General features: G+C 38.2%; 1 protein-coding gene across 5 annotated transcripts; it reads left to right on the top strand.

The window, feature by feature from the left end:
- The first annotated feature begins 4,057 nt into the window (after positions 1 to 4,057).
- Tex30 (testis expressed 30) lies at positions 4,058 to 12,897 on the top strand. 5 transcript variants are annotated; one of them, XM_032901041.1, is made up of 6 exons: positions 4,058 to 4,197; positions 7,365 to 7,438; positions 7,882 to 8,112; positions 10,740 to 10,791; positions 11,237 to 11,442; positions 12,456 to 12,897. In XM_032901041.1, the coding sequence occupies exons 2-6, from the start codon at positions 7,424 to 7,426 to the stop codon at positions 12,633 to 12,635; spliced, it is 684 nt and encodes a 227-aa protein (XP_032756932.1). In that variant the 5' UTR covers positions 4,058 to 4,197; positions 7,365 to 7,423; the 3' UTR covers positions 12,636 to 12,897. The 5 variants fall into 5 exon arrangements, with proteins under 5 accessions (XP_032756932.1, XP_032756933.1, XP_032756929.1 ...); XM_032901042.1 differs by having other exon boundaries at positions 7,351 to 7,438; XM_032901038.1 differs by having other exon boundaries at positions 4,058 to 4,326.
- The last annotated feature ends 705 nt before the right edge of the window (positions 12,898 to 13,602 follow it).

Below are 13,602 nucleotides of genomic sequence, written 5' to 3'. Positions count from 1 at the left end.
GGAGGATTCTATGAGTTCAAGACCAGTTTGAGCTGCGTTAAGTAAGTTGGAAGACAGTAAGACTCTGTTTTAAAATGCAAATGGCTGTCTCCTTTAAGCCGTTTCTCTTTTGGAATAACTATTCTCTGAGTCTCTGCCAAACCTTGTTCTAATAAAAAAACATGCAAAAGCTGCCTTTATCTGGCCTCCGCCTCTGTTGTGAGTCAAATCTATTACCACTTAGTATGAATCCTGTCACTGTCCTTCCACTGCTTGTTTCCTTCCTGCCTGGCATTTGTTTTTCCCTTTATGTGGAAGCCAGGATCCACTCTGCTTTGTCTAGCTCATGTCAGGAGCGTAACACCTCTGACTTCCTACTGTGTAGTCACCACACTTCGAAGTAGTTGCCTGTAGACTCCCTTACTCCTCAGACCTTGAGCATCTTGACTACAAAGATGATTCTTATTTGGGTCTAACAGGCTTGCCTGAACATGGAAGGGACAACAGATTTTAAATGGGTCAGTATTATGACAGTTACCTTGAAAATGCAATTGAAGAACTAGCTGGGGGCCAGGCATGCTAGTACATGCATTTAGTCCCACCACTCAAGTTTCTACTCTAATTAGATAAAACCCACTCACATCAGTCAATCTACTTTACTCCAAGTTCACTGATTTAAATGTTAATCTCATTGAAAAAAACCCTGGCCGAAACATCCAAAATGTTTGACCTTACATTGAGTTTGGCCCAACCAAGTGAACCATTATTAGTGGGAATTCATATAATAAATATTGGATACATAATATGCACTGTTATAGTAGTAAGCTCCAAAGATAGAGCAGGAGATAATTGTCTTTTCTGGAAAAAGCATGAAAACTTGGGAATCAAAATAAGTATGGGTTGTGGCTAAAATTAGCATCACAGGCACCGGTGCCTACTTCACTAATCTAAATATGCAAATCAGAGATGGACTGTTGGTATAGCTTATGATAAGCTACTGTTAAAATACTAAAATCTCCTAATACTAATTTTTAAAAGCTTACCCATAACAAGAGCTTTAAATAGCCATTGTTTTTTCAGATATCTATTGGAACTGTTTACATTTTCTTTTTCTGCTTTTGTTGCATTCATTTATAGTGATTGTACTTACAAAATTTTAATTTTGAAACAATGTAAAAAGCCTTGCAAATTATGTATTGTTTAATTTGGGCCTGGCATTTTTTGCATGTTTTACTTCTTCAGAATTTTATGCAATGTGGTCATTTAATAATTTGTTGTATTTTGTTTCTTCTTTTTTTTTTTTTTTTTTAACATGGTCTTACTAGGTAATCATGGTTGGCCTGGAACTCTCTATGTAGAGCATGCTGGCTTCAAATTCATTGTTCTACCTTCCTCTGCCTTCTGAGTGCTGGGATTAAAGGAGTGGGACACCATACCAGGCCTTGATTTAGGGCATTTTAAACTACAACCCACAGGCCAAATCTTACCCACCACACATTTGTACAACCTTGAAACTAAGTATAATTTTAACATTTTAAGTGGTTGAAATCATCAAAAACAATTACAGTCCAGTACATGTAGAACTCAAATTTTGGTTCATAAATATGAGTTTTATATTAGTTTCCTATTACATCTGTGAAAATAACTATCACATACTTAGTCATCTAAAACAGGACAAATGTTACAATCCTGGAAGTCATAATCTGAACTCAATTTACCTGGATTAATGTTAAGACATTTGGGGGGTGTTGGGGATTTAGCGCAGTGATAGAGCGCTTGCAAGGCAAGCGCAAGGCCCTGGGTTAGGTCCCCTGCTCCGAAAAAAAAAAAAGAAAAGAAAAAAAAAGACATTTAGCAGGGCTGAATCCTTAGGATGTATTGGGTGGGGGTATCCTTGCCTCTTTTTTCTTCTAAGGGTACATTTTTAACATTTCTTGCCTTGTGAACCCTCTCTCTATCTTCCTAGCCTTCAGCTTAATGTCTTAATCTCCCCCTGCTTCTCTCACCAAAGCACTGCTGTCTATCTGAATGCTGTACCAATATGATTCACAGTAAGCCAAATGTCCACAGACTGGTAGATGGATACATAAAACTGTTTAATAGGATTGAGTGACAGACATTATTTGAGAGGAAGCAGCAGCATACACTTGCACATTCCAAGTGCAAGATGACAGATCAAAGATCTTATTCTGTGGCTCCATTTGTATAAACTAAAAAAGGCATAAACACAAATCATGTTAGTGGTGGTCTGGTGTTAAAAGGTAGGAAAGGGAATGACAAGTTTCTTCTAGAAATCATAAGATGGCCTAAGAATTTGGTGATGGCTGCAAATGATTGTACAATTACTAGAAATTGAAACTTAGGATATATGAATAAATAAAAGTTAGAAAAGGTAGCAGACATGAGCTAGCAATGTATGCTAGTGGTAGAGTGGACAGTGGGAATATGGACTCCATCCCTCCATTAAGGGACAGATGACTCCATTTCTCTTTTCAACCAAACAGTGTTAGACTTTGAGCATGTCCATATCTGGAGGTCACCTTGATTATTTTTTTGGTTGGTTAGTCGGTTTTGTTGTTGTTTTAATGTTCTTCTGCAATAATCCTGTGAATAACCCATTGTAAATTGTTTCCATTTTTCCAAGAATTGATGACCATAAAATGTTTCATGGTATGTTAGCTGTCTACTCATAGTGTGTACCTTTTCTATGATCATAAAAATAACACCAAAATTCCATGTTTGCTTTTTGTTTTGTTTTGTTGGGTTTTTTGTTTGTTTGTAGGTTTTTTTGTCTGTCTTTTTTAAAACACTTGTTTATTTGCCATAAAAAGGCCTCAGTTTCTGGTCTGGGCTACTTTCATTCTCCTACTCCTGAGGAGAGTATATGTCTGGTCTGGCTATAAAACTAAAATTTTTGCCTGGCAACATCTCAGTGGTGGCTCCTGGTTTTTGACACTGTAGGACACTCAAGAACTCAGAGAGGAAGGAAGAAAAAGGGCAGAAGAGGGAGAGAAGGAAGACAGCTTAACAGACAATAAGGAAGTGTTAATTTAAAATGTTAAGACTAACTTGAGAAAGCACTTCTGATAATGGCTTTCCCCTAATTGTTTCTTAGTATGTACTGTGTCAGAAAAGAGGGCAGGTAACAAGTGCATAAGGGGGATTTAATTCATTCATCAAACATTTGCCACGAGTTATTCTAATCAGGAGATTCAGTCAAAACTGAAAAACAATCTCTCCCTCCCTCCCTCCCTCCCTCCCTCTCTCTCTCATACAAAATAACTTTCCTAAGTAAAAGCTGCAATCTGAGCAACTGGAAGAGTCAAACCTATGCCAAAGGGCCTGCTTGGTAGGATTGGGGTGAAGCGGCAAAGCCCCTGTAAGAACAGGAGGAAATTCTGATTATTTGGCTCTAAAGAGGGAGGTTCGAAGAGTCTTTGGGTGGGACTGAGTGGATGGGTCCTATATACCCTCAGGGTCATCCAAAGGAAGTGATGGGCACAAGGATGCTAGCAACCCACCTTTTAGGTGACGAGTAGACAAAACAGGCAATGATAATGTGGGAGGCTGAACCTAGCCTGGCACAGGTGAGAAGCATCCCGTCTTTAGACTCTATTTTGGCATACAGAGCTCACAGGGAATCATGAGGTCAAGTTGCCAAAAGGCAAACTTTTGATGGATGGATGGAATGGGGGTGGGGGGGGGGGGACGGGGAGATAGGATGAGACCAGAGCGGGAGAGGGGAGAGGTAGAGAATGTTTTAAGTGCAATTTTGTTCGGGGCTGCATGCATAGCTGTCTTGTGCCCATGAGGCACTGGACTGTACGCGCCTGAAATGCAAGGGGATAAAGAATTCCCTATGGTATGTGAGGAAGGGGCTATCAGGCTTGACTCCATGTCTTCTGAAGGGACGTCCGGACCGGAAGTGGACAAGAACGTCTTTCCCGCGCTCGGCTGTACTAGCGTACAGACTCTAGCACCAGGATTACAGCCACCAAACGCCCGCGAAAGGCGGGGCCGAGCTAAAACCAGCGGAAAACTCTCCTTCCCGGCGAGCCCCGCGGCGCGCCCCACGAGCTGGGGACGAAGCCTGCGTGCGCCAGCGCAGTAGCGGGCCGCGCTGAAGGGGGCGGCTAGGCGGTCGCTTCGAGCGTGTTAGTTAGCTCCCTGAAGAGAGTGAGGGCGGTTGGGCGCTGGCGGTCACTCGTGCGTTCGCTGGTAAGCGCGGCGGCGGCGGCGGCGGGAAGTGGAGCGGCGGTGCCGAGCCAGGTGGGCAGCTCCTCCGGGGCTGTCGGTCTCCGCCTGAGGCGTCTGTGGAAGCTCTCTGCGGACGTGGAGCAGCCGATGGTCTGTTTTGCCGGGGAGGGTGGACACTGGTTCGGTTCGGTGGGCAGGTGGAGCCGGGCCGCGGCGACTCTCGTTGAACTGTCCGGGCTGAGGAGAGCGAAGCCTCCTTCCAGACGTGAAGTTCGCCACCCAGGCGGCTGCCCGGCCCAGGACACGCGCGTTCGTTGAGTGAATAAACGACGGTTCCCGTCGACCTCTAACCTCGGGTTTGGATTTTTTGGTCGTTTGGTTGGTAGATCCCGGCATTACTAGAATTCGGTTTTGTTCGCGTGGTGACAGCCTAAATAGTGCTGCAGCTGTAACAGACAATAAGTTAATATACATTTTTTTTTAAACTTGAAGTCGGGTGGCCGTGGCGTTTTGGGGAGCTTAGTGGAAGGAAGCTACGACCGTAAAACACTACCTTTTGAGTAAAGTATCCCCTTCCTGCTGAACTCTACGCTTGGTTGCCCACGACGTTTGAACCCAGTACCGACTCAGCTATGTTTGTTTTGTGTCATCACAAAACACCTTGCTTCTTCGGAGTTGGTGCACTGTTCCCCATCTGCTGTGGAAGACATTGAGGCCGAGCCAGAGGCTTCGGCCCTCCCTTTCCTAAGGGAGGAGGGAGCCCGAGATATCAGTTGCTTTGAGCTTTTACCATATGGGACATTTCGGTGTTACTGAAGCAGTCCAAATCAAGTTCATAATGAAGTCTGGAGAAGAGCCAAGTTTTCCTTAAAAATCCCAGGTTAATCTAGAAGAGTTTCCCAGGTTGATATTAACTTTAAAACATGTATCTAATTGGACTGTTTTCCAAAACCCCATTAGAATTACAGGGAAGGGTTCTTTATGGGTTGTTTGTTTGTTTGTTTGTTTGTTTGTTTTTTTGTTTTGTTTTGTTTTTGAGACAGGATCTTGCCCAGGCTGGTCTCAAACTTGCAGTGATTCTCCTTTCTGTCTTTCAAATCCCAAGATTATAGTCATGCCCCACCCAACCTGGTTTTTACCAGGGCCGGGAAAGAGACCTTAGAAATACTAACAGTTGAATAATGAACTCTTAAAAGCAGTGGCTAAACCAGCAAGGGGGAACAATAAAACTAGTCCGAATAAATTATAGCCTTGGAGCGCACAAAAACTGGCAGTACTTAATATAGTTGGAACTGGAATGGGAAGTGCATCGATGTGAATAGAGGTGGGAGACAAATACGTTAAAAGTTTTTTTAAGGAAGCTGTAGAATATTTCCACTAGTCTCCACATTTCACTCTCTTGAGTGATTGTGTTCCCCAAGTTTAAAAGATCAGAAAGGGGCTTATTTTGACAAATTAAAAAAAAAAAAAAAAAAAAAACTGAAGGAGCCACAGCTGTTAATTGTAAGAATACACATATGAAAATAAGAGCCCTAAAGTCATAATTCCTTCATCCACTTCTCTTTCAGCTTCCAAAACGTTGATAGCTAGATTAATAACCTCCAGGCTCAACAGGGTCGGGCGGGATGAAAGGACAGAGGAAACACGCATATACACACACGTTAGTCAGTGGAATTTAATACTAAAGGACTTGTGACAGGACCTCACTATTTACATCTTTTTTTTTTTTGGAATTTTGTACTAGGACCTGGGGAAATGCTTTAGCTGAGAAAGTAGCTGTTGTAAAAGCTGGGGATCTTGTCTTTGGATCGTCAGCATTCATTTAAAAGCCAGGCCTAGACTCAGGGAGCCCAAATAGGCAGATAGGATAGGGAAGTCGTATTGGCTGGCCAGCCAGCTTACTCAAATTGTTAAGCTCCAAGTTCAGTTCAGTGAGAGACCCTGTTATAATAAACAAGAGTGATAAAGGAAGACACCTGATGTTCATTTCTGACCTCCACACGAGGGGCACGCACACACACACACACACACACACACACACACACACACACACCTGCACTTGCACATATGTACGTACAGCACAAAAAATAATAGATATATGCGTTGCCTCTTCTTAAATGAAAATTAGTTTTTAAAATTACAGATTATTTGATGCAACATTTCCTTTCCCATGATTTTTTTTTTTTTTTTACAAATGTACCTACACACCTGTAAGTATATCTACTAAAAACAAGTAATACTGGTTGCCTTGAGAAGTGTTCCAAATGCAAGGCAAAAGTGAACTGAGACAATGTAATATATTCTTGGTATCTTTTTGAGCTTTGAACCATGTTACTGTTACCTACTGAATTAACAAATGCCAATGAAGGCATATAGATAATGGAAATTCTCATGGCAGTGATATGCTGAAAAATGAAAGTTCTCACAATAAAAAGGGATTGCAAAAATTACAGTGGCTTTTCTTGCTTATGGTTCTTCAGATCAGTTGTGACTTTGAGTTCTAGGCTTTAATTTGGCTTTAAATTTTTTCAAACTGTCTTCATTATGGGATTCTGGCTGAAACTGAAAAAAATCCTGCGATGGATTTTCTCTGTGGTTCAGGGTGAAAATCAGTTCAAAATTTCTAGGAATCTGCCACAGCTTACCTCAGAAGTAACACTTTGAAATGTTCCAGTAGTCAAACCCAGAGTCAATAGGATCACATGACAAGGACTTCTGTTATATGAAAGGGAGAAAACGAAATGATGAAAATTATTTAATAGCTTCAGGAAACTTAAATTGAAATTGTTGAGATTGTATCAAAAAAGGAATGATGAAGAAAATTATTTAGTAGATATAGAAATTAAGTTGGGGTGGTTAAGAATGAAGACTCTTATAAATATATTTCAAAAATATATTTGTAAAGGTACAGTATACTGTTTTGGAAAGAATTACTTTAAAGCCTCTGTATCAAAGTATCAAATTTGCTTTATCTTATATTTATCTGATAGCTCCTATACTTAGTTTTGAGTGCTCATAAAAATCTTGACAGTAATGTATGATTGAGTAATAAATCAGTACAGAGTACCAGTGTGTAAAGAGCTAGTTGGTAGTTGTGTTTATTTCAGCTTTTGAACATGCTCATTCATAGTTTTGGGGTCATATCCATGTCTGACAACTCACCTTTTACAACAGAATCTTCTTTTCAGGGAGATGCCCTTTGCTTCTCAGATGTAATGCACCTTGTGTTTATTATTCAACAGTGAAAATGAGTCACACAGAGGTAAGATTTCCATATATTCGGTGTCTTCTGGTCAACTTTTGGGTGAGGTAGGAGAATGGGTTAATCATCACTTCTATATAATAGCCTTGTTTTCAGTTTGCATAGTAGAGGCAGTACAGAATTAGAAGTGCAGGGTGAAGAACCTGACTTTTGATTCTTAGCTAAAGCTATGCCACCTTGAACAATTACTTAATCTGCTGTGCCTTATCCGTAAAGTACGAATAATAGTAATTGCCTCATAGAATTATAAGGAATGCTTACAGTGAGCTAATACATTAACACTTAAAGCACATGACAGTAACTATTTCTTAAATACTATAAATATGACTTGTTTTGAGGCCATGCATTTAGATATAAAGTCCTACAGAAAAAATATGTATATTTATTCAGGTGTTTAATAGTCAAGGAAATAATTTTGATACTTTTATTCTTTCAAATTTTAGGTTAAATTAAAAATACCTTTTGGAAATAAATTACTGGATGCCGTTTGTTTGGTACCTAACAAGAACATAGCATATGGAATAATTCTTACACATGGAGCATCAGGAGATATGAATCTTCCTCATTTGATGTCACTGGCATCCCATCTTGCATCTCACGGGTTTTTTTGCCTGAGATTTACTTGCAAAGGCCTTAATATTGTACATAGAATTAAGGCATATAAAGCAGTTTTGGTAAGAACAATACATTCACCTATAATCAGGTTCTGATTAAAATTCTTCATAAATTTAAGATATTTTGTTGTCTTATTTAACTTTTAGATAGAAATACCTTAATGAGTATCCTTGGAAACTCGGCAGTACATGAGGTTATTTAATGTTCATATTTCTTTTTTTATCATCAACTTGTTTTCGTGGAGATGAATGTTGACATCGTAAGTGTTCTTTCATGCTGCTGCTCAAGAAACTCACTAAAATAATATAACTTTAGAATATAGTTTTGGCAACCTAGAGGAATAAACAAGTTATAATATGCATATTACAAATATACCACCTTTATATGTTGTTTATAAGCGTGACTTACAAGTCCTGGGAAAAGGACAATGCTGAAATTCCTTTAAAATATTTTCATTAGGTACTATTTTCATCAAATTTGCGATTTCCAGCTTTAAAAAGATAATTTGTCATTCATCAGGTTTACTGTTTTATCTCTTTAGTTGGTGGTGTGAAACTGGGAGAGAAGAGCCTAAAAATGAGGCAGACTAAAGTCTCATGCAATAGCCAACTTTGTTTAGAGTGTATACTCTTAAGTTTCTACTCTTAAGAGTTAAGAAGCATCACATGATTAAGATATTCAATAACAAGGACAACCTACACATGGCAAAAATCTGTTTTTCATAGAGGCATATGAATACCAAAAGCTGAAATGATGTCACTTCTCTATCTACCAGACCTGGGAATAATACATAAAAACACATTCCAACAGTTTTTTGAAGATTCTTATCTTGTTTTCTTGTAGTTTTCTCACAAGTACTCAGAATTGTCACATGATTACATCCTTGGACTGTATTCTGACATTTCCCCATTTTAATTTTTAATAGCAGGACCTTCAAAGTGGTTTTGATTTGAAATGTTTTAGAAAAATCTAATATCATTTAATTAGTGAGATTCCTATATGCAAGCAAATTATAATTAATACTCTGCCACCAAGAAAAGAGATCCAAACCAGGTCTGGTACTATTAATTAAATTATTATATTGATCAGAAAATTCTAGAGAATAGCTTAAAAAAGAGATCCATATAATTAACTGCTGACATCGGGTCTTTCCCTCATTTATTAACAAGAACAGTAAGGTAAACAGTTAGTATCTTATAGCCTTTGTTGTGTAATTAAATCCATTCCAAAGGTTTATCCTCTGTGCTCTAATACCTATAGGAGACCATTTAGTGAGTACAATGTTAAAGGCAGCAAAAGGTACACTTAAGACATAAATGGTTATTTTAGTCTGGATTCAGATTCTCCCTCTGCCACTCAAAATATTGTGAAAGGACTGTCCAACATTGCCTTTTGTCCTAGAATTTTAAATAGATTGGTTAGTACATAATTAGAAAAACATTTTGATTTTGCTGAAATTGTACTGGAAATACTAAGCACAGCTCATGAGGTATGGGAGAGCACATCTCACAGGGAGAGATGAGTACATGAAGTACTTTTTCCAGCCATGCTCTAGCTTGCCTGGATTGTAAAGTTTTCAGGCAATGGAGGATATATATTTAAAGGAAGCTCCAGTAAGGGAGCTGAGTGAACCCTCACTGGCCTAGTTCGTGTCACTTTATAATTTTCAATTTTGCTTCCACAAGGAAAACCTTTTTCTTTTCTCCTCTTTTATCAATTTTAAGGTTATATTCATTCACGACATCAGCCATCTCTTTGTCGTAATTAATATCCTCTTTATCATCCTTAAGTATTTTAGTAACAATTTGAATCAATGCCCAAGTGACCCAAAATTGAACAAGGATCTTTTCCCCATGTTTATATGCTTTTTCAATTTTTTTTAGACTCTCCCATACTTCATCTAAGTCCCTTCCTCTGGAAACCAGGGATTGTGATTATAAACAATTTGCAAGCATTCTAGTAATTCTGATTTTGATACTTAGGCTCCTCCTTTCTTTAAGATATTAAGCACAGGCTCCTTAACATAAGGCAAACTTTCCCTGTTTTCTGCGCTGTTATGCTAACCTCCTCCTGTGAGGGTCTCCACTGTTTTACCTCATAGACTTCAGGTCCCTGGTGCCATTTACCACTCTAGAGGCAGTGGGAACTAAATTAGGGAGACTAAAGTCTCATGCAATAACCAACTTTACTTAGAGCATCAGGCAGTTGATAGTTTGAGGATTAAGAAGAATCGCACGAATAAGGTGTTCAATCACAAGGACAAAGTTATACATGGCAAAAATATGTTTTTCTGTAGAGGTACATGGCTAATTGCTTAAGTAAACTCACTCCTATCTACTATATCAAGGAGGAGCATAAAAGCACATTCCAAAAATAATTCTGGTTTGAAGAAACCGAGATCACAAGACTCTTGTTTTCTGAGAGTTTTCTCATATGACTCCATTCTTGGATTTTATACCAATAGTATACTGTTTGAATATTTTTATAAAGGCAAATTTATTTTGCCCTGACATAATAACCAACATAAGGATTAATAGTGAATATATGACCAGAAGAAGAAAAAAATGTAAAAGTCTATACAGTTGTCTTTACATAAATTTTTTTATATATCAGTAATAGTAAGACTATCTGGCGATATATGAGAGGAATCGATAATTTTTTTTCTTTTTTGGGTTGATTTACCTAGAATTACCTGAAGACCTCAGGAGAATACAAACTTGCAGGTGTTTTTCTTGGAGGTAAGCTTCAGTATAAATTGTACTATAATATTAAAACTGATAACAGGAAGTTAGTTTAATAGTTATTTTGTTTTGATACATAACCTTGATACTTTATTATAAAGTATGTGTAAAGCAGATTTAAAGCATTTGTGTTTTATAAAGCTCCTTTTATTTTATAGCATTTTATTACTCTTAAAGTTGATTCATTTAAAAAAATTTCTTCACTCTTTTAAGTATTGAGAAAAAGAATTGCTTCTTTTTAAAATGTTGCCTAAATCACTTTTTAGCTTTTAATAAAACTGTAGATTTCCATTAAGACCATTGGAATTTGTTGGTTGACCCACCTTTTGAATTGTGGTTTTTTTCTCCATAAATATGAAGAACAGCAAATCTAATTTTATCATACCACCATTACTGTTGTATGTAAATGTTTATATTTCTAATTGAGTTTACTTGGTTTTAGGTCGTTCGATGGGCTCAAGAGCAGCTGCTTCTGTAATGTGTCATACTGAGCTGGACGATGCCGATGATTTTGTTCGAGGTCTCATTTGTATTTCTTACCCACTGCACCATCCAAAGCAGCAGCATAAACTCAGAGATGAAGATCTCTTTCGCATAAAGGATCCTGTACTGTTTGTGTCAGGCTCAGCAGATGAAATGTGTGAAAAGGTGAATTGGAACTCTATATGTGTATGAGTGAAAGAAACATATTAGGGGCAAGACTATTACCTGCCACATTTAACCTCTGGATGTGGTACCCATCCTTTAACCCCAACACTCAGAAGACAGAGGCTGATGGATTTCTGTGAGTTCAAGACCAGCTTGGTTCCATGTATAAGGAGTTCCAGGACAGCCAGGGTTACATCCACTCTTTTTCAAAAAACAAAAACAAAAAAGTGTTTATTTGTCTGCTCTTTGGAGTACAGAAAAGTAAAAACATACTAACAAAATGCATCTCCCCAAAGGGATTTGATAAATAGGTTTAGTCCTTTATTTGAAGAATTAATATCTAATTGTTAAGACTTAAGGAGATATTAGGATATACATTTGCCTTATTGTTTTAAATTTTAGGTAGGTTGTTATTAAATCCAAAGTGAGCTTTGACAGCATTCATAGATTGCTGAATATTAGCCAAATGTGAAACTACTGATTGCCTTGGAAAGCTGCAATTTCCTTGGAAAAATAAGTTTTGTTTAAAAAAAAAAAACCTTTTTTTAGTAACTTGAATCTTCTTAACCTTTTTTGCCAGCAAATGTTTGGTATATTCTATGATGTGATCGCATTAAAGAAGTGAACTGACTTTGCTGTTGATGTTTCATTATATACTCCATTGTCTATAAAGTTGCCTGTAGAGCAGGTATTTAATGGAAACTCTTGAGTGACTGTCAGTCCAGTAGAGATAAGGAAACATAATCTTTTACTAAATATCAGTAGACTATTTTTTGAAAGATGTATTTATTTATTTTATGTATATGAGTTATTTTATGTATATGAGTACACTGTAGCTGTCTTCAGACACACCAGAAGAGAATATTGGATTCCATTACAGATGGCTGTGAGCCACCACGTGGTTGCTAGGAATTGAACTCAGGACCTCTGGAAGAGCAGCCAGTGCTCTTGACCTCTGAGCCATCTCTCCAGGCCCCAATAGACTCTAATATCCTCTTCTCTTTCCTGTCTAGAACTTGTTGGAGAAAGTAGCACAGAAAATGCAAGCCCCCAGTAAAATTCATTGGATTGAGAAGGCAAATCATTCTATGGCAGTGAAAGGACGGTCAACAAATGATGTATTCAAAGAAATAAACACTCAAATCTTGTTTTGGATCCAAGAAATCACTGAAATGGACAAGAAATGTCATTAAAAGCCATGTTTTGAATAAAAGTACGGTTGGTTAATTTGATAAAGTACACCTCTCAGCATTGTGAGATGTATTTCAGACTAATGTTCTTTAATGTTGCCCTATTTTTGAAACATTGTATCGTGAAAATATCCTTTACAAGATGTCTTTTGAAAGCACTGTTACAGTTATATGAAGATAATGTACAAATATTGAAGGTTGTCTATAATTTATTTTTATTAGTATAGTTAAGTTTTGAAAAATTAAACATTTGCATTTTGTTACATTGGTGCCTTTGTTTTACTCTGAAATGCAGATAACATAACAAAATGCTTAATTTTGAGAAGTAGTATCACCTTTTAAAAAGAGGACAAAGTGCTGGCAAGATGCCTCAGTTGTAAAGAGCTTGTTATGCAAACGTCAGGACTTAAATTTTGTAAAGGTTTCCTTTTATTTATTTTGGAATGGTGCGATATGTGCAGAGGTCAAAATCAACTTGGGACAGTTGGTTCTCTAATGTCCAGCTTGTTGGCCAGTGCCCTTCTCCTTAGCATCTTGCTAGCCCTTGAGTTCAGTCCCCAGTACCAATGTAAAGAAGTGGGTACAACAGCATGCCCTGTAAACCCAGCACTGGGGTTTGCTGGCCAGCCAGTCTGGCCAGATCAGTGTTCTAACTTCAGAGCCAGTGCCTTAGAGATAAGGAGAGCACAAATGCATCTACCTGGGGACACCACATTTATACTCATGTGCACACATAAAGTGAAAGGGATAGTGTTGGGTTGATTGTTCACACTTGTAACTTCAAACCCTGGACTCAACACAGTTAAACACTGGAGAGGTCATAGAGGTGCATTTCTTTCTTTTTTTTTTTTTTTTTTTTTGGTTCTTTTTTTTCGGAGCTGGGGACCGAACCCAGGGCCTTGCGCTTCCTAGGCAAGCGGCTCTACCACTGAGCTAAATCCCAACCCCATAGAGGTGCATTTCAAACAAC

Source organism: Rattus rattus, chromosome 4 (assembly GCF_011064425.1).
Source record: "Rattus rattus isolate New Zealand chromosome 4, Rrattus_CSIRO_v1, whole genome shotgun sequence".
Classification (NCBI taxonomy): Eukaryota; Metazoa; Chordata; class Mammalia; order Rodentia; family Muridae; genus Rattus; species Rattus rattus.
The sequence above is the reverse complement of the archived record's forward strand: the minus strand, read 5'-3'. Positions and strand labels throughout refer to the sequence as shown.

What these genes read in the sequence shown, in the direction of transcription:
- Tex30 (XM_032901041.1), top strand. An exon ending in AGGCATATAAAGCAGTTTTG is followed by an intron (nt 8,113 to 10,739) that starts GTAAGAACAATA and finishes TGATTTACCTAG; the next exon opens with AATTACCTGAAGACCTCAGG. An exon ending in CAGATGAAATGTGTGAAAAG is followed by an intron (nt 11,443 to 12,455) that starts GTGAATTGGAAC and finishes TTTCCTGTCTAG; the next exon opens with AACTTGTTGGAGAAAGTAGC.